At 43.2% G+C, this 26,284-nt stretch overlaps 1 protein-coding gene across 1 annotated transcript; it reads left to right on the top strand.

Annotated features, from left to right (window-relative positions):
* Positions 1-1,083: 1,083 nt before the first annotated feature.
* LOC146196005 (sodium-coupled monocarboxylate transporter 2-like) lies at positions 1,084-26,284 on the top strand. Its single transcript, XM_084596900.1, has 12 exons — positions 1,084-1,413; positions 2,480-2,545; positions 3,826-3,877; positions 6,094-6,161; positions 8,116-8,273; positions 8,675-8,815; positions 13,664-13,793; positions 18,404-18,492; positions 19,894-20,003; positions 22,547-22,614; positions 24,782-24,868; positions 26,108-26,284. The coding sequence occupies exons 1-12, from the start codon at positions 1,084-1,086 to the stop codon at positions 26,282-26,284; spliced, it is 1,476 nt and encodes a 491-aa protein (XP_084453026.1).

Genomic DNA, 26,284 nt, shown 5'->3' with positions numbered 1-26,284 from the left:
CGCTGATTTGCCTGAATTCTTTGCCTCTCACAATTCTGGCAATAATTTATTCTCTCACTTATGATGATGATTTCCTGCACCGATTTTGGTGGCTCTCAAGTGATAAATAATTTGCGGTTTGCTAACAGGATATATTTTGGAAAAATCAATTGGTTAATATTTTTGGCCTGAGCGTAAAATAGCGTACCTACTGCGTCATGTCCAATATTTGCATCTAGTTTAGGTTCCAACATTATTACTCGTGCAGTGTGTACACGGTTATGCTACACCGGGTGTATTCTTTCGTTTTGCGCTTAGGGATTTAGTTTGTGGGAATTTTGGTCTAACTAGTACAAAACCAAGACTAAGTCACCGAAGGAATGCATCAGTGTTATTCAAAATTGTGATCGCTATGCATACGCAAGGGACAGCACGAAGACAGCTTCCACTAAACAAATATTTTCTTTTTAATTTTCTCTTTAATATTACTGCTTTATTTATTTCGATTCTTCTTGCTTTCGCTCTTTCGCTGTTTATTTTGGTTTCTATTAATCTTTTGCACTCCCTCCCGATCGTTTTCTTTTTTTCAGCACCCTGCGGTGTCCATAAGCTGGACAAGGAGAACTATGTAGTGGTTCTCAGGAATTCTGCTTAGTGTAGTGGCTTGCGCTCTCGGGTGGGCAACAGAAGAATAGTGATTAAAGTCCTGGCGTGAACACGATTCAACTACTTTATCTATTTCTTCATTATTAAGGGCATTTCTTGTAGACGACTCGTCGACACACTATCCATGGGGCAACAAATGCTTTCGGATTAAAAATGTGGTGTCCCCTAGACCAGTGAAGCGAGTTTACAGCACTTGAGAGTCGCGCGTCCTAGCATGCGACATATTTTTCTTCGCAAAAGGGATGTAATTAGTTAAGACTAATCATCTAGCTTTCAAATTATTTGTGTGAGAAACAAAGCGCCAATCAGAATTTTGTAGACCGTCTCAAAAACTGTCCCAAGTGAAACCAGTACTGTACCTCTACTTATTAACAATTCCCTACACGTCGTTTTTGCAGGTCTGCGTCATATTAGAGAAGCGTTCGTGGATCTCACAGGATGGCGCAAGCGCTAGAATATGCTACCTTCGCCGTTCTGGTGGCCGCTAATCTGTCCCTTGGGCTGTACTTCTCTTTCCGGAAGACGTCGTCCGGAACCACGACGACAGAAGTGTTCCTTGGAAGCAGGGCACTTAAGATTTTCCCGCTGGCCGCGTCGGCGGTGGCCTCCGTAATCTCCTCGGCGGGTCTCGTAGGGTTCCCGGCACATTTCTACGCGTACGGATGGCACGTCGTTTGGGCCAGCTTGCCACCTCTACTGCTCTTGCCTCTGGCCGCTGGCCTCATCGTGCCCGTGCTCTACAAACTGGGTATCAGTTCGATATTCGAGGCAAGTGTACGGGGAACGAATTGCCCCCTCCCCCTCTTCAGTGCAGCACTGTATGAATGTTTTTCTAAGCAGCAGATTAGGTTGTACGCAACGCTACATGGTATTTTAGTATTCCGGGTGCTTGTCTCAGCGAAAGCACTGAAGAGAACATCGTCAGCGGCTCCTAACGCGTAGATATGTCGGTTTAATCATGTGAGTAGGGTACACCACGTGGCTCTCCTGCACACTTCTTATGATGCATGCTAGTTGCCGTTGGGCCATCTAGGGACTAAAAGGTCTCGTAATAATTGTCTAAATTATAGGACGTGCTCGAATTCGCAAGTTTCTTCTAGCACTAAAGAATATTAGGGCGACAAGGCCCATTTATGATGACGCACACAACGTGGTGGTGTTTTACACCATTCTTACACTACGGTCGTCCGGATCGTTAGAAGTAGGGCATTATCTCCTCATTGCTCCATGTTGTCCTTACATTCTGTACTTATACATAAAGCTTCTGAAACGAAATATATTTGTTTCACGCTTAATTGTTAGCTTGGATGATGACAATCGTGAGTGTCGGACACTACGAGACACCGACAAAGTGTGCGCCCGATTTCATTTTCGATAAGATCATTTTGGTTCTCGCTGCCGGGGGGAGTTAAACGTGATAATAGTAAATGTTCACTCTGTGATGTTTGAATTGGACGTTCAAACAATATTTAGGTTAATATAGACAAATATCAATAGGAATACCCATAAATTCGTCTTCAACGCATAATTGGAAAGGGTACCTGGGGTAGGAAACGGTTTTCCGCGTATTGCAACATTGCGCTATAATAAAGATATACCCACAAATGCCTTTAATCTTTGGGTGGTAGTCAAGATAGTTTGTAGCACAAACTTAGAAACCTAACTTTTCATGTGCGTCGAAATAGTATACATTTCCCAATAATAAATTTATAGTGGCATCTTATAGTTATTGACATTCATCTTACGATTAAAAGTGGCCTCCAAGAAGCTTGAAGAGGTTGACAGAGAGGAAAAAAGTCATAGAAGTATTCACCATTTGCATTTCTTTTCGCAGTACATCCGAATGCGCTTCAACACCATCATTTCCATGACAGCATGTGCGGCGTACATCTTTTTAACGGTGAGTTCAAACGCCAACATCTATTTTGTCTGGATTCCCAGTGACGCGATATGCTCATGACTGGTACCCCTGTCAGATTCTTATGCAGCAAGAGTTAAAAGTGATATTCCCTGGCGTGGCGCAAAAAATGCCGCAGTAAACCGCGACCAATATGTCCTGCGTTTATAATTTGATCAATGCGATTGCGAAGACCCAATGTTCAAATATCACGTACTGCTCTTAGAATCTGTATTCAAATCTGTAAAACATGCTATGTTGTTCTGAAACCATTTGCCCCGCAGCACGAAGGAAATAAACGGACTTAAAAGTTATTACTAGACGAGATGCCCATCTCACTTTAGCCGACTATTGACCCCTACCACACGTAGTGCGCTATTGTAAGCCTTGGTCATCCTAACAGGAAATACTTTTAGTTTATACTGCCATCACGGCTATAAAAGAACATGAAAAGATATTTGGAAATATAATCTAGTCCTAGAGATTTGTCTCAGAGGCCTTAAGGAGTATACTAGTCAACTTTAGGCGTTCTGCGTGGATGTTACAGATTACTGGCACGCTTTACAAATTACTCCTTGCAAAGGTACGCAAATGATGAGAGCAACACCTCACTGCAATTCCATAGCTGCCTCTCCCTCTTAACGTAAAAGGGCCTTCTCGATTTTCTTGCCACCTAGACGTACGTGCCCCAGTGACGCAGGCAGGGTGGGGCGCGGCGAGACACGGTCGCTAACTGTGCTCTATTTTTTTTTCCTCTCTCGCTCTGCTAATGCTCGTTTAAAGGAAGAATGAAAGGGCATCGTTTTTAAATTATGATATCATCGGTAATAGTGAAACTAACTTTAGTATTTTTGCATTATGCAGAAGTTGTTCATGAAGTACCTATCATTCGTGCCTGTTGTATTGCCCTAGTATTTTCATGGTCGCGTCATGTACGTATATGAAACGTATCACCAATATTTTAAAGAAGAAAATCTACACAGACTACTATGAAAAACAATACAGATGCTCCAATTTCTCTACATCAACTAAGTCCAAAGTTCTTGTGGGCTATGCAAAGCGACCTTCACCTTGCTCTCCCTATTTTGACTGCTGATGGCAAATAACTGGCACCCACAGACAGTAGTTACGCGATGTTTGACTACTTCGTGTTAGCAACTATTCGGCCAGCTAGTAGTAGTGGTTATGGATAAAATATATACAGGACGCTATCAAGTGAAAATAAAACTTTGAATCAATCATAAATGATTTCCAGTGTTTAATTTCGACCGTTGTCGTTTCAGCAAAGCGTGGCAGCCATTTCCATTTTCGCAGCCTCTCTGACTCTTGTAACAGGTACGTTTAATTACTTCGTTCTAAAGTTTAAGTTCTAGACGTAAACATAACATTGACTCAGTTCAAGGTTGCCTTTAAATCAGTATTCCACTAAATGTACCTTTAATGTTTTATACCTAATGGAAAGGAGTTACAAACTATTAATTTTTCAGTAGCGCTACCTACTCAGACCCAGGTAAGTTACTCAAAAATGATGACTACCTATAGGTGCAAGCAGTGTGAATCAAAATTTGCAGCACATGGCGGTGTGACTTGACAATCTCCATCAGGCCGCAATAACGTTTCGCCAAAGCCCGTTATTTGCTGATACAGGTGGCAGTATAGCAGCACCGTCAACAAAACCCGTTACTTGAAACAGGTGGCAGGAAAGCAGTACGGCTAGAGCGTATATCGGTGAGTGCTACGCATATTTAATACCAATGTGAAATAAATTCTTCGCTCATGAATGGCGTGAATAGGATGGGTGCACAGAGCGTGTCATCAGTAACTGTTAATAGAGAAGAAAACATTTCCACCATTGGCTTTTGGACCCGCAACAGAACGAACTTGACAGTTTCCTTGGCCCAGGCCGGGAAGCGCTATACTACTGTCAAACTCAGTCACGCTTCGTGTAAAACTGCAAAACACTCCTAAGCTCGGGATACACGGAGCGTTTTTGCCGCGTCAAGCCGCCGTGTTTCAACCGACCGTGCGCACTTAAAGCCCTACGTTGGAGAAAAAGCGCGCCGCTGCCGATCTGGAACTCCCAGAAATTTGACGCGCTGGCGGCGCGGCGTCAAGCGGAACCAAAAGCGCTCCAATAGCAGCGCGGAAAGCTGGTATTTCTGGTTTCAGCGGCTGCTGTCAACAAGGCCGCCATGGCCGTTGAGATATGCGGCAATTTGGTCGCCGAAATGTGATTATCGGGAAGTTAAATGCGTTATCAAGCGTGTAATCTCGCTTTACTTGTGAATACACGACCTACTTTCAGATCAAAATGTCCATGTGTACTCCCTGAAGCTAAATATGACAAAAAAACCACACCGTTGGTATTTGCGGCCGAGCGGACGTTTCGAGTTATTCGTCTTCATTAATTCAACATGCGAATCCCTCTGTTACCTATGTACGCTTACTATAATTAGTACAGTATCGTCAGAATTATCGCATTCGTGATTTCAACAGAAAGGACACCATTGCTGCACTCGCGGACCTCTCGCTTTGCGGTCATTTCTACTCGCTGACCACATTTGCTTTCGCATCGAGAGTCATGAAAGTAGACGAGTGTAGAGCTAATTGCGCACCATTAATTCCAGCTCTGAGCGAGCATAGCAACAAGCTAAGGATGTTTCTTTCAACCAGCGTACCGTACTCGTTACCCTGCAGCTGCTGTTCAGGCGGCATTGAAGTCAAATGGTAGAACTGAACCTTGGGGTAGTTAATTCTGTGCCTGTAAGTCTGCGACTAAAGCAGCAGTAGCGACGCACACGATATTCACATTCAAGTTCGAGGTCGCATGCTTTCATTACTTCACCGAAAGGCAGACAAATTAGAATGCAGCCAGCTCACAACGATGTGTATGATGCATTACAAGCCTTTTCACACCTACGAAGAGAGAGAACAACGCTTGGGTCGACGCCGAAAAACTAGAGTGACACGCGTTGTAGAGATTGCATCGTTCTAATCAACCAAAATGTTATGCGCCATCGCAAAGTAGAACTACTAAGTGTTCAAAGCTCCAGCATAGAAGGTCTATTTTATTATACTGTCTGCAATACTGAAGGCATAAGCGCCCATGCATTTACCTATTATAAAAGAAATATTTACAAAATCGTACAAAACAGGGCATACTTTATCACGTTTGCTTTTGTGGTTGTCTTAAGCTATTCTTAAAATGTAGCTATATTGTAAGCTACGTACAAATACTCAGGACGCCTCATCAGAGTTACTATGGTGATCTCATTACATATGCCAAACTATTCTTTCCTGCAGCGTGAAATCTACAGTCATAGATAATAATACATTAATTGAAGAAAAGCCCATTATTTAAGGCAATGCTAACATGGATGCATGTGAGGGCAATTCTTTCTTTTTCTTTCAAACTGTAGCAAATTTAGACTCCCACAATAAAGTCCTCCTTCTTGACTTAGTTCAGGTACAACACGTACGTACGCCGTATTTATAACTCGAAAGATGTACATTCAGTTTGGTAATCTCAAGACATCTAATTTATTCTGCAGTGTTCAATGCCCCCCTTCACTGGAGTAATATCGCCATTGGACTCAGCGCAACCATTTACACCGCTCTGGTAAGCAGCACTTGTTATTCTTTCGAACAAGGGTCTCTCGATGTGTTCGAGAACTCCTGCGCTAAATGTTTAAATGCTCATACGACTACAAAATACGTTACTTGTATCATCATTTAGAATCTTAACAGCGGTACATCTTAACGGCTTTACAGCTGATAGATGTCGCATGTAGATATCCACTCGTGAATACAGCAAAGAAACATGTTGAAAACGGAAAGCGACACCTAATTAGTTCCCAGCTCTTTACAACTTGATAAGTGATGGGCAACTTTTCTGTTAAGAGCGCAAAATAACCTGCACATGCCTCTCCAGGTAAACGCACTGCGAAGCTCCTGCAAAACAGCAGGATGATCATGAACGTTGCAATGAATTTCTTTGGTAGCCAGCCGGGTTACTTTTCTTCCTTTAAGTGTTTTCCAATACTCACCTTTACCAACATGACATCATTTACATAAAGCTACAATACCCTTTCACAGTCATCAGTCATAAAGCAAGTGAAAGGTAGTGAATGGACACCTAACTGAAGCTCACATGCAGAAGTCGTACTGTATGTAGAGTCTCGCCTGTTTCTTCCCTACACTAGCTCCTCCCTTTTAGCGAATGCGCACTTAATGAACTCGGTGGCGTTGTTCTATAAGCTTACTTCATGGACTGGCATGAGGTAACGTTCTCACTGTTGCCAATTTTTGTCTGTTTCACATGTCTATGACCCCCGATAGTTAGTCGAAGTAAATTCTTACTTCGACTAACGAGTATTTCCGAGCACTGACTAGAACGGCCTACCTTCTTAAGTGCATACTTCCTTCTTCAGAGCCAAACAAGAAAATGCTATGCAGCAAGGAAGCATATAGCTTCACTTTTTTCACTACACTACAAGATTTCCCCAGTCTACACTGCAGCTCTCTAAAGCAAAGAACCGAGCGAAGTAAAATACTACGCAGTACCAAGCGTCGAAAAAAGTCAATGTTCAAATTCTGCCTCACAACTTGCATATTGTGGAGCGGAAACTAGGAGCGAAATTGGGCAGTTGATCTCGCTAACGTGCTGTTAAGGTAATGGTGTTCTTCCAATCTTCTGTCTTACAGAGTGAGTGGGCGAAGTACAAACGTTTGCATCTGCAGGATGTGAAATCACCATTGCAAAGAATGACAAGTACGGCGAAAAAAACACAATCCTTCAAACAAGAAAATTCGACAAACACCCACTAAACGCAGAGCATCTAAGTGGTCACCTGCGCCCGCCGGGGTGGCGCAGTGGTTACGGCGCTCGACTACTGTTCCCAAGGACGCGGAATCGAATCCCGACCTCGACGGCAGCTTTTTGATGGAAGTGAAAAGCGAGGCGCCCTTATGCTGTGCGATGTCAGTGCACGTTAAAGAGCCCCAGGTGGTCGAAATTTTCGGAGTCCTCCACTACGGCGTCTCTCATAGCCTGAGCTGCTTTGGGACATTAAACCCCACAAACCAAGCCAAACCAAGTAGTCACATGCATGGACCCACAGATTGGTTTTCTTCTGAAACATAGTCGGGTGCACCTAGCTTTCTGCTTTATTTCCTCTTTTAGCGAGCATGGTCCTATTAGTTATAAAACACGATCGCACTGGCCACATTTACTTATTGCATAGCATCCTTAACACGAACACTTTTACAGGTAATTCAGAGCACGCGCTTCCCAGTGCAACACTTAGCTCAGTCTTAAATCGCGTTGGCATCATTTTGTTTTTCTCAAATACGGTTTTGTCCCTACCCGCACATGGATCACCAAAACTTGCGAGATATTTAGCCCGGCGGTGTTTGCATACAGCCTCCCAGTGGCTTTCCGGAAAGTAGTCATGAGTGTTATTTGTGCCCAGCCTCCTTTTGAGAGCCTATGACAGCTTTGATACCTCATTTTAAGCCTCCAGTGCTTCTTCGATGTGGAAATAAGAAATGCAAACGTCCTTTCTTTCTATCAGGGAGGCCTGCGTGGTGTCGTGTGGACGGACTGCATGCAGTTTCTGTTCATTGTGTGTGCCCCAGCCATCGTAGTTGGACAGATAATGTACGAATCATTATTCTTAAATTCAACAATTCAGCCTGTGTCCGACCTGGAAGTAAGAAAGTACATTGCAGAGTAAGTGAACACTTGTCGTATCTAATCTCTCAACTACAAAACTAGAAATAGTAACGGCAGTTTGTTCTAATACTGTAAGGACTTAATGTGCGATCATGAACATATGGAAGGTAGCTTTGCGTAAGTGGCATACGTCAAGTTGAGCGCTGATGGTAAAAATAAAAATATAAATAAAAACAATGTAAAAGTTCTTTTTTCATAACTTGGATTTCTGTCGACAAAACGAATAAGTTCTAAATCTTTAAACGCCTAAATACTGACGTCACAGTGGAAATCAGCTCGTCAAGAAAGATTTGTTCAAAAAGTCATGGATCATGGCTCATCACGAGCAGTTCTAAGAAATGGCATACCACATCGACTACGCATACATTGAAAGACATTGGGCATATCTTATTCAACAGCTACCGACTGAATCTGATGAGTGATGAAAACATTTGGGCCTGCATTTTGGGCATGTCAGGGATCGCACTCTACCGCTTGTGCTTCGACCAAGTGGTCACACAAAGACTTCTGGCATCTCGAACAGTCCATGAAGCTCAAAGGTATGATTATCTCAATACACCCATTTCTTATCGGAAAGCTATTTCAGATTCTTTTCCGCGAATTTCTTACTGAAACATTGCCGACATTATTTCGTGTTGTTTTGTGTTAAAACCGGCTGCGGAGGGGAAATGCAAGTTTTCCATACGCTGTGCAACGTGAAAGCATGTTAAGGAAGCCTGGGACGTCTCTATTACCAGCTCCCTCCAAGATGGCGAACCTCTTAATGCATTTCGCTTCGGACGTTTAAACACCATGTACAGTACAATACCATACCATATGAGGCAATACAATACGATAAGCCACCACATCATTACCCCGCCGGTGTGGCGCAGTGGTTACGGCGCTCGACTACTGTTCCCAAGGACGCGGGATCGTATCCCGTCCTCGGCGGCAGCTTTTCGATGGAGGCGAAAAGCAAGGCGCCCGTTTGCTGTGCGATGTCAGTGCACGTTAAAGAACCCTAGGTAGTCGAAATTTCCAGAATCCTCTACTACGGCGTCTCCCATAGCCTGAGTTACTTTGGGACGTTAAATCCCACAAACCAACCAACCAACCATCCTATAACATACCTTACTATAGTGCCTAGAATACCTTACCATACCTTGAGACTGGCGGACAGTTCCTGACCCTACCGGGCTGAGACGGTAGGTCAATGCCGCTTGCGGCGGGGGCTAGCCAGCCACCGAATTTTTATCTGTTGTAGGCCGTCTTTGCACCCGCCACCGCTTAGGTGGTGGAAGGTGGCTGTTGTTGCGGCGCGCGTCTTTCTCTCCCTCTTCTTTTTCTTGCTTCTCTATTTTCTCTTCTGTCGGCCCCGCCGCGGTGGTGCAGTGGTAAGACGCCCGACTACTGTGCCGGCTAACCATCGCCAACATTTCTGCCTGCCGCTGCAACGGGACAATCGGGTCACGGCCGCAGCTGATTTCGTTCGCTCAAACCACGACTGAGAGCACCACAATCGCGGCGCTCAAATGCGCTTGCAACGTGGTATTATTTGTATTTCGCGGGCTTCCTTTTGAGCCCGGAAAAAAAAATACACGTGAGACTTTCTTTATCGCAATCAATAGAATGGGGGTTTCTGAAGGTGCTCTGCAACTTTCCAATTCACATTTTTGGTCTAAGTTGAATATTTATTAAATTAGAAATATTAACATAATTAGCCAATGAAGTAATTGCAAAACAAAAAATTGCCTGTAGTGCGCAAGCAGGCTGGTAGTTGTATGCAACTGATTTCACTGACCTACCTCAAATATATTATCTTGTAACCCTTGGTTCAAGTTAGCTGGGACACCCGGTATATATATATATATATATATATATATATATATATTCCTTCTTTCACAAGTGGTGGAGGTGAAATTTGATCCCCTTGCTGCCTTGTGTCCTGCCTCTCGCTGGAGCTACGTTCCGGTTGCCGTTTAACAACTAACATCGTCATGTCAACCGAGAGCAGTCCCGACCCGGCCGGACCCTCTACCTCGGCTACACTGCCGTCTCCGATGGTGCCCACACGACAACGCGACCCGCCGCTGTTCGCTGGTCGTCGCGACGAAGACGTCGATGACTGGCTTGACACTTATGAACGCTGCAGTGCCTACAACCGGTGGGATGATGCTTTGAAATTTTTGAACGTATCTTTCGGCCTTATTGAAGTCGCCAGAAATTGGTTTATTAACCGCGAGCCCCACACCACAAACTGGCCCACTTTCAAGCAGCAGTTCCGACAGTACTTCGCCGACCCGGCTGTTCGGACGGAGATCGCAAGGAACAAGCTCGCTACCCGCCGTCAAGGTCCCGATGAGTCCTATGCGTCATACATAGAAGCCGTGCTGGCACTCTGTCGGCGTATCAGTCCCACCATGCCGGAATCTGAACGTGTACACCATGTCTTGAAGGGAATCAATTCAATGGCTTATACCACCCTAGTTGCCCAAAATCCATCAAGTGTTGATTCCATTATAGCGACCTGCCAACGCCTCGACCAGCTACAGTCCTCCCGATTGCAGCCCGGCTTCACTACTGCCCCGACCTCTACCGACCTCGATCTACGAGCCATGATTCGAGCGATAATCCGCGAGGAGCTCCAAGCCCTCAGCCCTTTCTGCCGGCACGGGTGTGATCATTCGTCTCCTCCTTCTAACGACGCCGGCCTCCGCCACATCATTAAAGAAGAGTTGGCCACTATCAACCACCCTGTCACACCTGATACTCCTGCACCCTACCCAGCACCTCCACCACTTGTGAAAGAAGGCCAGGTCCAGACGGCAAGGTCGTGAAGGCAAGGCAAGGTATGCCGTGTCAGCGTTTAATCTGATGGAGAAAACCCAAGCGCGCCCCGGAGCCGGCGCCGCGGGACGATGATGATGGTATGTACAAGCGAAAGAAGAAGATCATGGTATGTACAAATGAAAGAAGATCCGTGGAGAGCTCACAATATATATATATATATATATATATATATATATATATATATATATATATATATATCACTCAATATAAAACTCAATAAAAAAAAAAAAAATACGCATCCAGATACAATGGACACAAGACGATACTGAGAACGCTGAGCAGAGAAAAGTTGACCACCTCCCACACGAAGTTCCAAACACTAATGCGCCCCCAACCAGGCTCCCTTTTGATGCCCGCTCCGCTGTTCCCATCTTAGCATCTTCTTTAAAGAAAAACACACGTGCCTTCATTCCCCCGTATACATTCCCACTCCCTCATAACATAACAAAATTGGAGGAGGTTTCCCTTAGAAGGATAAGAGCTGGGGCGGCCCTTACCCCGGCGGTAACATACCGATGGGAATCTCAAGCAGACATCGACCATCCACATGCTCGAAGTGTTCCACACCAGCTGAAGCAGTGGATGCTCGCCACCTGCTGTTCATTTGTGCAGGGACAAGGGCAGCAAGGACACAGATTCTGCAGAAAATGAGACTAAATATAACAAGGGAAGAGGACATCTCTTAATGTCTATATATATATATATATATATATATATATATATATATATATATATATATATATATATATATATATATATATATATATATATATATATATATATATATATATATATATATATATATATATATATATACACACACATTTAAGCTTGCCTTAGGGAATACTATAGAAGCTCGTGTAAATTATTTTCCGTAAGGGACCGGAGCAGGCTCCCGCTATTATCGTTGTCGGTGAGCCATTTAGAGAAGTCCTCTTCCCTTGTTATGTTTAGTCCCACTTTCTGCAGAATCTGTGTCGACCCGAAGCGTCACCCGGGACTCGCACAACTATCCCTCTGATTCCGCATCAAGCACGCTAACCATGCTCCACGCCGTTCTTTTTTTATTCCATGGAGAATTTCCGAGGAAAAGAATATACCTCAGTGCATACTTTGAATCACCAGCTTGCATAATGCAAGAATATTAACCCTCATCAATTCCCCGCTCATTGACTTAAATTAGAATTATTAAATTCAGAGGGGCACACACAATCGTCGAGATGCGATAGCCAACTAGTCGGCTCTTCGATGGCAGCATACACTTTTCACATCAACGCGCACTGCTCGACTTCGATGATTGCGGTCGTTCAGTATTACGGTGGGTCATTCGGCTTTTCTGTAAACTAAACAACACCATCAACATAAACTAATTATGAGGCATATCACAGTTCTTCCGAACGGGCAGAAAATGAATACTTCATGGCGTGATTTCGAGGTCCTTCTTTACCGTCCGCTACACTATGTACTAGAAAAATACAACATCCCGGCACTGAATAACGCTCCCCGCATGCCTTAACTAGGAGCGTTGTTATGTGCAAATTAAAAAGAACGTTTTCGTAGCACATTGAATGCACATACGCTCGTAAGAAACCGATCGTAATTCTGTTTGTCTAGCGTGAGGATAGCACTAGCGACGACAGTGACGTTGAAGTTAGTGATAATGATTATGATGACAACGTCGCCGCCGTTGTTGATAACGAAGATTGTAGTAGTGACGAAGACAATTTTGGTGCATTTAGTTGATGATGATGATTGTATTTGTAGGAATGAAAATCATGATGCAGTTAGTGAAAACAATCCTGAGGCAATAAATACCGTTCATAAAGAGTGTCGACATTTGCGATCACAAAACGAATTCAGCCTGGGCTTTTAATACTTTTCTAGCCATTATGGCACGGTTCCTGTGTTTCTTTGGAACGGCTACTGCAGTTACGGAACTAGTAGCGAGATAATTATGACTTTAAATGCCCGCCTCAATATCCATTGCGTCCGCTGAAATGAAAATAATCAATTCTGGTAGTTTGACAGGCTCAGCTGATAGACAAGCCGTGACTATGCCTCTGTACCAATGCACTACGGTACATGTTTGCCACTTGCTTTTTTTTTTTTTTTTTTACAAATTACAGGCATGCATTTAATGTGCCAGCCTCCCTTCTGTCCATCATAGTGCCTTTTATTTTGCAGTATATTATTTGACAGATGTTGTTTTGTTTTAGTTCATCTACACAGTTCATGGAAGTGCGATATTTGGAAACGAGGCAAGGCTACATAGAGGCAGTTTAAATATTACGGCATCTTGGCGAGAGAATGGTTAGAAAACATTTGTTAAGTGTGTGCTTCCTACACGTTGGAAAGAAGCAGATGGACGGCATAAAACAAAGCGTTCCATCCCGCAGATGGAGATTGAAAGGATACTTGGTAACGACAAAATGTGCCGTTAATCAGAGAAGCTTCTCAGCAAAATACTGCCTGAAATGAAATTTTTGTTTCACAAATTCATTAATTAAGGGCGAGAACAATAAATTCTGGAATAAATTATGACGATGTTTATTTTGCAGAACGACATTTACGACTGCGCTTCTTGTTTCCCTGATGTATGTCTTGACAATGGTGATGGGGGCTTCACTTACCATCTGGTTTCGTGGCTGTGATCCAGGACTGTTGGGTGTGATTAACAGCATTGACCAGGTACGGCGCTGACTTTCATATTTACGGATTTGTGCAAGCCTCGTGGAGCATTTGCTTTATTTGTATTAACGCTAAAGAGGCTTTCAGAATCTAGATAACCCTCTATTAAAAGTAATCAGCTCTCCCTTTGGCGCCCGAGAGGTGCAGTTGAGATGTTTAAAGGTATCAAACTTCGCAGAGCGCAAGCGACAGTTCCTCTCATTCGGAAGAGATCGGTTAAGTTGCCCATGCACGCCTAGTGATTCTGAATGAGCAGGAAAATGTTTTAGTTGAAACTTTACATTGAAACTATTGCACAGAGTGTTTTAGCACAAGACGCCGCTTCATTTCACGACCTAGCTTTTTCAAGCGTTTCAAAAAAATGTTAAAACATGCCGGGAAGCAATAAGTAATGTTATTCGCAGTCCCTAGCATCAGCTACTTATGCTGCAGGAAGAAAATATGAGAATTGTGAAGGGAGATAGGTAAAGCGGGTCTGATGCAATGTGGAAAGCTGTTCGCACAAGAAAAGTAGCGTAAAAGAGTAAAGGGGTAAGCTGGTGGACGATAGCCAGGCTGAAGTTTAGAGTGGTGTCTCTGGCACCGATGGCGCTGAAGTTGGGAACCCGCCTCACGTTGTAGAGCACCGTGGTTAGAACCCCGACGTTGCGAAATTCTTTGCTACATAAAGAGAATGTTCGCACGGACTATTCGGTGGCTTTAATATTGCTATCAAAGACCGCAAGAACCCTGCTACCAAATCAAGACGAACACAGCCATAAACTGCCGACACAGACAGCTCAGCTGCTGCGAAAAACTGGCGAAGGTGGCGGTCTGATTTCTCAAGCTGCGCAAGGTGTTCATATGTTTTTCCTCTGAACAGGGTGCCATTGCAATCTGGATATGACAACGTTCAATGGCACAACCTTACACGTACAACCTTGTCTAGTAGTGCTGTTCGAGGAACTTCCAGGCTTTAAGTATGAACCACACTGCTCAGTCAAGCTAGAAAAGTAGAAGCATGTAGAATGCTAGAGGACGGTAATGTACAATTAACTATCAAGGTTCATCACATACATGGAATCCAGATACGTGATTCTTGATAAACAAATCGACAGTTAGCAACATAAAAGATTTGAGCATAATAAAAAAAGGATGGCAGCTTTTTTAGTTCTGGTCAAAAGAAGGTACAAAGTAAAGGTAGCACTAGTCTTATCGCCCATATCCAGAACTGATGACCAGATTGTCCACAGGTTCTTTGAAGGCGCTTCATACACAATGAGTACAGTAAAAACAGCCTGTGCTTGTACTCATAGGCTGCGTAAGGGTCAATATTAAAAGAACAAGGCCGGAAATTTGGACCGGCCCAAGGGTTAGGCACAAAAACAGCTAAATGCAAAACCAGCATCTGAAATGAAATGAAATAAAGTTTATTTTCGATGTTAGTACATGTGCTCCCTGACAAATCGCTGTCAAGGCAGCTTTACTAAGACAGGGAACCATTTCGGGGTCAGATAATGCATACCCAGTGAAAAGACACTGGGCATAATGCAAATGCAAGGAATAAATGCTAAAAATAGCGTAGCTGCACTCCGTTTATCAACGCAATCGACGGTGCAAGAGGGAAAAATAAAATGAGTAAACATACACTTGCTCGACAAACAAATGACATTAGGTCTAAAGCGTGTTCTATATTCATCTCCAGGAAAGAATACAAGCAATATAATCCACGCGTTCTGCGAATTCATTCACACGATTTGCGAAACACTTCAAGAAAACTGTGGTACTAAACAAATGATGGCTAGTAACAAAAACATCGGGCAAAGCACTTGAACTATGTAAAAGAAACCAGCAAAATTATCTTCCAGCTTATTCTAAATAAATAATAAATTATAGGTCAGCGCTAGCACTCGCTGAAGATTATTTGCTCGTGGCAGCACCACAAACCGTTCCTAAGATGGCCTGGTTCAGCGTATTTGCCATGTAAGAGCACTCGATTTCATTAGCAGTTCCTGGCAAATAACTGAAAATAGACGTATATTTACGGGCAGATAATCGTAACTTTGCCGATAATATTTATACCCAGAATTGGGCAAACAGTTCATGAGTGCGGTGATAACGCGAAACATTTGCAATGGAGCGCTCAGATTTCGCTCGAGCCATTATAGCACTATGATGGTTAAAAGCGAAATCCTTTCTTGCCTGGTGCGTGGCGTGGATAGTGCGCGCAGAAAAGGTCCTTCGAAGAAAAAATCTGTCTCCACTGGGAATCGAAGCACTATTCCTCCGATCGGCACGCGAGCGCCCAACCCACTACTCCATGTCAGGTGTGTGAGAAACAGATAGTTATCTCCTTGTCTAACGGGAGGATGGTAGCAGCGATGATAAAGGCTATAGTGATAATTATCATAGTAGCGATGACAATGATGTTGCAGTTAATGAAACCAGTCTTACAAGTAGTGTTCCCTATTTTCCCTCTTAGGCAGACTTAGGTGCAGCCTTGTAACTTTTATAATTGTCATGATAAAACTTCACATTCAGTAGTTAATACGGGATTGAAGGGGGGGATGAAAGAATGGGAATGTTTACTGGGTATATTTCTTCATGAAATACGCTAAAGGTAACAACAGATACGCTAAAGCAAACAACTAGTGGGTGTCCCTTGTGGTTAGTGCTCTTTGTGTCCGGCTTTTTACCGTTACAAAATGATTCCAACAAGAAATTACCAGCTAGCCCAACTTGAAGTTTTACAGAAGCGAACTTGTTGAGTTGATGAATATGACCATCCCACCTTAAGCATGCGAAAGTGCTACCCTAAGAAGTTCGAGACGGGTACCTTACCGTAAGCCGCTGTTAAAACTTTTCGGGCTTGTTTATCCCAGTAAAGAGCATAGCTTTTGCTTTTTCGTTTAATTTTTAACTACTTTTGTTCGATCAACCGAGCAACTTGAAAGGATGTCATTGGCTGCCAGCAACAAGTGGGAGTTCTGTTATCATATGAAAAAGCAAGCCCGTATCATCAGCGTTCAATGAGAATTTGGCACGCTTGTCAATAGACAGTATTAGCACTGCGCAACTGCGCCTTCGCCCTCAGCCGGCGAGCGAGACCGACGCTCAGAAGGGAGCGCGCAAGCAGACCCGCATCTCCCCGCTTTTCTATCCGCATATTTAAGTGGAAGTTCCACATATAACTGGAACTTTTTTTATATTAATGTGGAACCAGATTAAGGATGTAGCGGAGCGCGGAGCGGCCCAACAAGTGCTTTGCATGTGGGGAGCCTAGGTGGTGCACTCAAAATAACACTCGGGTGCACACAAAATAACAAAAATCTAATCAAAAATGCTGTATATATTTCACCACAAATGTTATAAAATGCTTGTGTGCAAAAATATTTATCTTCACTATGGAGGAAAAATTAAGTAGTCTTTTTTGTGTGTGCCTAGTTCCACTTTTTATAACGAGGGGGCTTTTCGTGAAGTTATCCCTCTCCCAGTGCACAGCTAAACACATTTTAATACCAATGGCATGGTTAGGTTCAGCGGTCACCGTGACCGGAGAAGAAGCTCAAATACGCTCCGCCAAAACTGTCTAACACTAGCAAATTTGTTCAGGTTAAGTCTTTAAGCATTATGGCTCCTAATATGCTATTTTTAACAATTCCGTATTGTAACTTTAAATGATCATTTGGCCTTAATTGCCACACATAGATGTATAACTTGCAAGATACAGTTTTAATAGCGAGTAAGGTATAGCCGCAATGCTATAATGATGTAGCTTTTTGAAGAATGCACTATGCTTCACTATAATTATAAAATACCCTCAAGGTCAGGTGGCTCGCATTTACTATCGTTTTTGGTATCAATTATTTCTGCACTATAAGAGAAGACCCAGCAGCATTCTCTTCTGAGCCCATCTTCACGCTTAGAGGAAATTCTGAGTTTAAAAAGAAATGAGTAAAATCAGGACTGTATATGACATTTTCAGGACCCTTTAAAAACCACAGGAACCGAAACTTCTCTGTATTTAGCAGTATCATTTGTCGCTCCTTCTGTGCGTAACAGGCAATTCTGCACGTTTCTTCCTAGGTAAGGAAAAACCTGTCTCCGGAGTAGGGTTAAAAATCTGCGCGAGCTACATTAGACTTAATCTGACTCAAAGTCAGTGTAAAACATTTGGCATGGCCTATTGTGCTTATCAGTCATTGCATCTTTCCAGGGTTATGTAAAGCCAAGTTAACACATGCCGCCACTTGCAGCTCAAAGGAAAAAGAAGTAATTAAAGTCCTCTGGCAGAAAGCTAACAAACGTTGGCTAGACCACTCTTCGCGTAACAAAACATTGGAACCAATGTAGTCTACGTAGCTGGGACACCATTAACCGTTTTCCACAATTAGAAAATGGATGTTTGCTGCTCAGTTACACGGGCGCAGACAAGAATTAGAAACTGAAAATTGGCGAACGCTGCAGATGCTAGCTTACCACATCATTCTCAGAGAACTCACACATTTCTTCTGTACGTGGTCGTGTATTCAAATGTTCTTACCAATTGAGCACGCCTCGCGTCCAACACCACTTAGCCTGCAATAAACCAACTTCGCAGTCTATTCTTACTATCCAGCTTTTTTTATCAGATTTTGCCTTACTATATCAACAACTACATGATACATGTGCCTGGATTTTGTGGAATCTTTATGGCTGGAGTTGTCTGCGCCGCAACAAGGTAACTGAATATGCATATTCGTGCACTTCACTAAAAAAAGAAATTAGCGACCGTAACCGCAAGGGGCCGCCACTTTGTTAGAGAAAAAAAAATTACAAGTGTTCAACACTGCTGAACCAAATTTTGTGCGAAAGCATTAGCTGCAGGTGGCCGAGCGTTCTTTTTCTTCTTCCTCAGGCTTCATATAAAGTCTCGCTTTAACCAAGCCGTATGAACGTGCCTTAGTGGCCTATAAGGGTAACGTGAATGTCAGGGTCCTAGCAGGCTGATTCTGACATAACCGCCCTATGTGAAACGAGAGACCCAAGTTGGCAGCCCCTGCCAGTCCATCTCTCTCTTTTGTGTCACGTGGGGTGTGACGTCAAGTGCTGGACCACGGATGCGACCGTGCTACGCCGACCGCTTGAGTTGGTAGCCCAGCTCTCACCCTAGTGTCACGTGGGGTGTGACGTCACAGCGTCACATGGGTAAGACGTGACTACTGGCCGCGCGGCGCTTAAAGCTCGAAACAGAGTAGTATTGCTTTCACAATAAAAGCGAAGAAAGCACTCTATTTTTTTCAGCTAGTGCACGTGTGTGATTTATTTGCTCAGTTGAAATAATTGACGTCAACAAAGGGAGCAGCGCGTTGATAAAATTCCGCGGCTCATTGGTGTGTAGAGAGAAACGAGTAACTGCTATGAAAGTTTGAAAATTGATTCAGCAGCACCTTCGTTTATGAAAATAAATGACAAGAATGGGTTAACAGTAAATAGCACACTGACTCTGTGTATAGCTTATATAACGGGCAGCGGAAGTAAGGGTTATTAAATGTTAAACGTAAGATGGCGCATATACTGAAGCTTAAACTCTACACACTTTTCAAAAACATATCGAGTTTCAGATGTCTTACGGAAAGTAAAACTCCCTGTGTCCAGTACGAAAAACGGGAACACTCATTTCCAAGATATGACTTTTACAAGATATAGTTAAGCTGAATATTTTACATTGCCACGAAAAATAGAAACTCCATCGTGATCACAACGTTCAGCCATTTTATGGTGGATAGTTTTTTTTTAAATGTGATAACAACAATATCAAATATTGCAGCAGCCTTCATGGTTGGACGCAAGGTACCTTGAGTCTGTCCCGTTGAAACTTTGTTAAATTTTCTATATGTACCAAGCTAAATGGTCGGGGCTACAACTTCACAACAGTCCTACTGAGGGCTCATTTGTGGTTGTCCGCAGGCCAAATTCCGTGCTTGACTTGTTTTAATTGTTCATACTTAAAGGTTGGCGGGAACATTTTTACTGCTGAACGTTTCCTGTATTGCGAGTATTTTCTTGCTGCATGTTTATTGCTAAGATTGGCAGGAACTTCTCAAACTATTTTAGCAAGTTTTATTTTTCTTTCTTCCAGTACAATCTCATCGGTTATAAACTCTCAAGCTACGATTTTATACGTAGACTTTATTGCCCCACGGTGGAATAAAGCTGAACACAATGTGTTACTGATCACACGCAGTGCGGGTGAGAGCAATCTTTTTTCTCGTTAACAGATTCACCAGACATTGAGTATAAACTGTACGCTACATGAGTCAGCGCTACAATCATCCGTGTCTTCATGAATTTCAATGTTATGCTAGAGAGATCAGATATTTTACAACTGTTTTTTTTTTTTGTCCTAACTACACCATTCGTTATATAAGCACGAATGTTGTGCTGACAAGAGGCTTAGTACATTTTTTTGCCTATAAATTCCTCGTATTGGCCTTAGCGCCTGTTTAGGTATGCGCACTTTTGCCGGTAGCGCTTAAACCTCCCCTCTTTTAGATGAAACGGCCCAGAACTTAGAGCGCTGGTTATCATTCGCGAACCTTTTGGTTTTGCAGTTAATTCCGTTTGCAGTACTCACATGAAGGAATATTAGATGACCTCGTCTATTGGCTGTGGTGAACATCTTGTTAGCTCCAGCTGTGTAACAAATACACCGAACATGGATAGAGAAAAACTGCGATACAACTACTATTCCGTCGCTGTACATATTCTTTCACTCCGTGCGCTTCCACATTTACCCTGTAAAGCGGTAACGATTGCAATGGTACAGCATTCCTGAAGATATATGCAATGAATTGCAAGGTTAAGGCAGTCCACTCTCAGCTCAACCTCCATGAAGGCCACACTAGCTAGCGCGTCAACTTCACTTTCTTGTGAGTACTGTAAAGAAAATATAATTTGCGGATGAAACTTCAGGTAGCAACTTAGAATAATTCAACACTTGCAACAACGAATGGCTGTTCTTTCTAAGGAACAAGTTGCCAAAAAAAACGCGCCAAGTTAAGGCCATTTTGGGAAAAATATAAGGCAAGAAAATTTCGAGAGCATTCACCGTCAAACATTGTAGGAGACTGCAGCCATGAAATTAGAAGACGCCTGCTTCTGGGAAAGAGAGCAATGGTTAGCCTTGACCGCCTAGTAAAGAGCAGAGACATTAGTCTGCCAACCAAGATCCGTATAACCCGTGCTATGGTCTTTCCAGTTGTGATGTATGGATGCGAGAGTTGGACTGTGAAAAAGGCTGACCACCGAAGAATTGACGCGTTTGAATTGTGGTGCTGGCGAAGACTCTTAAGAGTTCCTTGGACTGCCAGAAGATCAAATCAGTCGATATTGTCGACCATAAACCCTGACTGCTCATTGGAGGGTCAAATTCTAAAGTTAAAGCTCAGCTACTTTGGTCATCTGATGAGAAGAGAGGAGTCGCTGGAGAAAGATTTGATGTTGGGAAAGGTTGAGGGTCGCCGGAGAAGGGGCAGGCAGCGAACGCGATGGTTAGATGGCATTCTCGAGGCATTGCAGATGAAGCTATGTGATGTTAAGAAGATAGTGAGAGACCGGAAAGCGTGGCGTGACATGGTCCATAGGGTCACGAAGAGTCGGACACGACTGAACGCCTGAACTGAACTGAACTGAAAGAAGGTGAAGGCGCCGATTGTTTGTTTTTAATTATAAGCATGCTCCTATAACATTCGTTTACTGTTCGTACCAATAAGGCATATAGTATAGAACCCTTCAGTTGTACAGAGTTCTCGTAAGCTAATTTTGTGGTTTTCACGATGATTGTAGAATCTAAATGAATCACCGACCCTCTACAGGCGCATGCAGAGCCCGTGCAAACGTGGCTAATAATTCGACGGTACATACAACTTGAAGCGTTGCCTTCTATATGTCAACCATCGCCAGACGACAGTGTGCAAGGCTTTGTAGCGCAAAGCGACGCTGAAAGCGGAGGCGCTAAGATCGGCGTTTCCCGCCGGTGAAAGAAATCAAATTTGAACGGCGTGTGCTCAGTGCGCACGCACGGCTGTTCGCTTGGAAATGCCTGCCACGCTGGTCCTCTTGGTTGGGTGTTATGCTGCGACCCCGTAAATTCCCTACAGCTTCATAGAACAGCTAACATACTACCATATTTAGAGGCTGTTAATGCATTCAAATCAGAGCATAGTGTATATGCAAAATCGTTCTGTTTATCTGCTCCACAATAGCTGATATAGCTGGTCGTTTTAAATTATGGATAGTTGTAATTATTGCTCAATACACCACATTGCAAGTACTACCACATGGGTTAACATGACTGCTTCCTTGAAAAGAACTTGTTAGCTTTTCAAGTTGCCCTTGATAAAGGTGGTCATTGTTATTATAACATATCATGACTTTATTTGAAAGGCTTTATTTCTACATGTAAAATAACGCGGTATTTCTAGCTTTTTTTCTTACACGTGCAGTAATACCAACTATCGAAGCTCTGGCTTCGCATGTCTACGCATAAGGTTTAGGCCCGTTTCTTTATGCAGTAGGACGTCTGCAACCCTATAGCAATGCCGTTGAGACAAGCATTACGACAGCGAGGATAGTGGAACTAGTAAAATAAAAAAGGCTTTAGTATCAATTCTCTATGACAAGCATCAAAAAGCCTCAGCGCGATTTTTGCTCTTTGCGCAGGTAACTTTCGGTGAAAGTGAGTATGCTAAAAATATTTAATGTGTGCCTAATGCAACTTCATTTATTTTCAGCTGTTGCTTTCGGGCTCATAATAACGCTTTACAGTACATTATGTGCGTACATGGGACCCATCACGGGGGTGAGTAAAGTACTTTTTCTGATTCTTTAGCCCCATTGTCTGAGAGGGCAACTACAACTTCTTTTACCTATCCATATACAAAGATTTATTTATAATGCCAAGACTTTTCTTTTTTGCTCTGAATACGTGACAAAATGCATCAGTAAAAAAAAAAAACTGCAAGCACCTAACATTAAATCGAAACAGCACCTCCGTCTGCTATCCAGAGGCTCATTTTCTTGGCAAAGCTGATAGCATTGTTCAAGGCAAGCTAGCCCCTCTCGCACTTTTCACTTTGTGTATGATCGCACTGGCAATGTCTGGGGCATAATGCGACAGTTTCTTGGGTGATTGGCGAACAGAGCAGCGATTTAAGTCATTTGTATTCACCTTAATGTTTGAAGAGTGTAAACAGATCATGAGTACTGAAACTGAAAAATCTGCTGGCCAAGCAATGAAATCAACGATGGTAATATTATAGTAGCGGCAGAAAACATTATTCAGGAGAGATGCTGTATTCTCTTCTTCCTAGCCCAATGTTAGGTCGTCTGTTGATCGCTTCATTTCCGCTGTCTATGACTTTCATCCTGAGCTTTCTGTTTGGGGTGGGCAGATGCAGAACTTTGGGGTTCATTCGTAAGCACACAATATATTAAGGAACAAAATAAACCATAAATATCGTGCGATTCGCTGTGGGTCTACTATCTTCAATAATAGCTTTAAAGTTACTAACCTATCAGTAATCTAATGTAAGTTTAAATAATGAATGCTCCGCATCTTGGTGACTGGACATTTGCTTTAAGCATAATAAAAAACAACGCTGATTTTCTACCAGATATGTAAGGATACGCATTTTTCCTTCAACATATCAGTTCTTACTATGAGCTGGCCAACATATCTGGGCATGTAGTTTCTGGGCTTCAAAAATTTTGTAGCGAGACGACGGCACCAGTTCTAAATTTCTACTAATTACCTACAATTATAAAAATAGTCAAGTTTATAAATACGCATATATTTCAGCGTGTTTCCATGCCTGTTATAAAAACAACCAGTGCCCGTTAAATGTCTGGATATTAAACAACATGGTGTCGCACAGCGTATGGCCAGAAATCGCACGAATAATGCTTACTGGTTCCACTGAGCAGTTTCTGAGGATGGTATATTTTTTCTTTAGAATAAATAGTTATCAAATAAACAAGTGTTTGGGGTGGGTGGGGGGGGGCCGCAGCAGAGCATGCCGCTATTACTGCACTGAGTGAGCATTCCTGGGTCCAGTCCGTCGCTCCTCCTGGTGATCGTCATGTTAGCATATTGTGCAACTTATTTGCGTTCTGCTATGTCACACGTATCCACTACCGAGCAGTTGTAAGCTGCCAAGTTATATGGAAATCCACCCAATCGTGATATCTATAAAGTCCTGTTGCTTGTCTGCGTGTACTAAGCTCACTTTACTCCGCCCAAGAGCTCAGAGGGTTCCATTACCATCTCGGGCACACATCCCAAAGGAAGAGCGAGGCTTGGCAGCCCTCGCATTGTCATGTGATCTTGGGGCGTCGCACAATCCACCGACCGATCCGCACTTTGCCATGACACTTGCCCGGGCTAAGGCCTTGATCATACGCTCACGACGCTGACTTGGATTTTGTGCAGTAAGGTTATCGCGTGAAAAATAACTTCATTCGTTTAAAAGCCCAAGTGGTACGAGCACACGATTTGACTCAAAGATGAGATCAGTTAATTGTTTTTATCAGTCTATAAGTTCTTTACCGTGCTACAATTCCTCTCTGCTGTTCACACTTAGTTGTTGGGAGGCTTAACTTGAATAGAGGTACTCTGTAGCAGAAAAGCTTCATCGCCTTGCTATCGGTGATTTCTATTACAGATATAACAGCGTGAAGAGGTGTCGTCAATTTATTCTGCCATCTTACATTTATATAATGCGTTTGTGGCGGAAATTTATTTCTTTTGAATCTATGACAAGCGGCTTTGTTTCGATGTACTGAGAAATTACACTCTGAAAATCAGGCTGCTTTTTTTGTACCTCCATACAAGCAGCGAATCCAAAGAAATCATTACTACTTTGTGTGCGGCATAGAGTTGGATACACGCATGATGGTGGGCGTGTCGTCTTTTCGTGTTCGGATGGTGTACCTTGGGTTATTAAGCTGCAAACATTTGATCTCTGCAGGTCTTCCTTATGGTTTACACATCTGTTACAGCACCATTTGTTGGGCTATGCATCCTGGCTATATTGTTCCCGTTTGTGCACTGTAAGGTACGTGTTTGAACAACTAGCAAACGTTTTTCTAGCAAACGGTGATGAGGATACTGGCTGTGCTATTTTTTAACAGGAAGAGAGCGACGTAAACCACACGGTCAAGCCATAACAGAAACTATAACTAGGTTGCCCGCAAAATTTCAGACACTGAGAGTCACGTGACGTCCGACAAGACGAAATGCCCGCAACGAAGTCCCATGCCGCCAATTTTGAAGACGGCACTTGGTCAATTCAAAAGCAGCGCTTCCGTTTTGAGCCTGTTCAGAGCCAAGTACGGCCGATAGGAAATTCGTATTGGCTTATCACGACATGCTGCATTGTTTCTTCCTGTGTGCAGCAAAGGGGGCAATCCACCGGAATGTCCGCCTTGAAGTGGGCTCACCAGGATCTTGTCCGTAGAGTGCCACTTTTGTCTGCGACGGGCCGCGACACCGATTGCGTACGTCCACTCAAGCTGAGGACGTGAACATTCTTGCACGTGCCTCACAGTAATCTAAGGAGAAAGCCCTCGACAGCTCATGAATTATTTCACAGAAGGTGTGCGTGAGATGTGTCCGCGATATACCGCGGGTATCGTTGTTAATTTTTTTTTTTCTCACGACCCACAACAGATTATTTCGCTGAAGAAGCAATCATAAAAATACAGTTTTAGTGCATTCAGCAAGGGCATTTGTTTCGCAAGGTTTGCAAACTGCCAAAAGTCAGAAACCCAGACCTAAGTCTCATATATGCATTTCTTTGTAATTTCCCGTGTATGTAGAAGCGACGTCAATCATCACGACTATATCCAAGAGCTGAACAGTTCGGCAAGCGTGAAACTGAATAGAAAGCCACACTTAAGAGGTCCTTTGTTTTTGTTTTGTTTTTGTTTCTGTTTTTTTCATTTAGAAACCAGCGTCCATGCACCTTTAAATTTCGATCTCAAGAAACACTGCAGCTTTCCCGCAGGGTTGTTGCAGGTTTTCGCGAGCCGCGTTTAGTGAGGTTTTCACTGCGTTTTATTTTCACCGCTCGTACCTCTAAGCACACGGTGAGATGTCACTATTGCTTTTTCTTGATGTTCTGTAGCAGTGATTGAAACAGGGGCGAGAAAAGGGCGATTTTATTATTTCAACCTTGTGTGCTGTATTTGGTTTCGAGAGCTGTTGTGAAGCGTCGGCCATTTTTGTTTTTTAAATAGTAACAGTGTAGGGTAAATTAGTTTTGTTTTCGCATCCATTTTTCGTCCATTTGCAGGGCGCCGGTGCGGGGGCTGTTGTGACAATTGTATATCAGTTATGGCACATGGTGGAAAAACTACGAAGCGGAAAAAGGCCACCCAGAATGCCTGTTTCTTTGGACTACTGCCCAGTACACGTGCTTGCCAATGTTCGGTTGTCCAACGTTACAGTTCCGACACAGAACACAATGTAA

Source organism: Amblyomma maculatum, chromosome 3, assembly GCF_055883805.1.
Source record: "Amblyomma maculatum isolate TAMU_Amacu chromosome 3, ASM5588380v1, whole genome shotgun sequence".
NCBI classification, from domain to species: Eukaryota; Metazoa; Arthropoda; class Arachnida; order Ixodida; family Ixodidae; genus Amblyomma; species Amblyomma maculatum.
Note: the sequence above shows the minus strand (reverse complement) of the source record. Positions and strands in the feature narration are given on the sequence as shown.

Bases quoted from the DNA above. Each gene is read 5' to 3' on its own strand.
- LOC146196005 (XM_084596900.1), top strand. From the start codon at position 1,084: ATGGCGCAAGCGCTAGAATATGCTACCTTCGCCGTTCTGGTGGCCGCT. The intron at 6,162-8,115 runs GTAAGCAGCACT...TCTTTCTATCAG, and splicing joins CAACCATTTACACCGCTCTG to GGAGGCCTGCGTGGTGTCGT. The intron at 24,869-26,107 runs GTACGTGTTTGA...GTCCATTTGCAG, and splicing joins TCCCGTTTGTGCACTGTAAG to GGCGCCGGTGCGGGGGCTGT.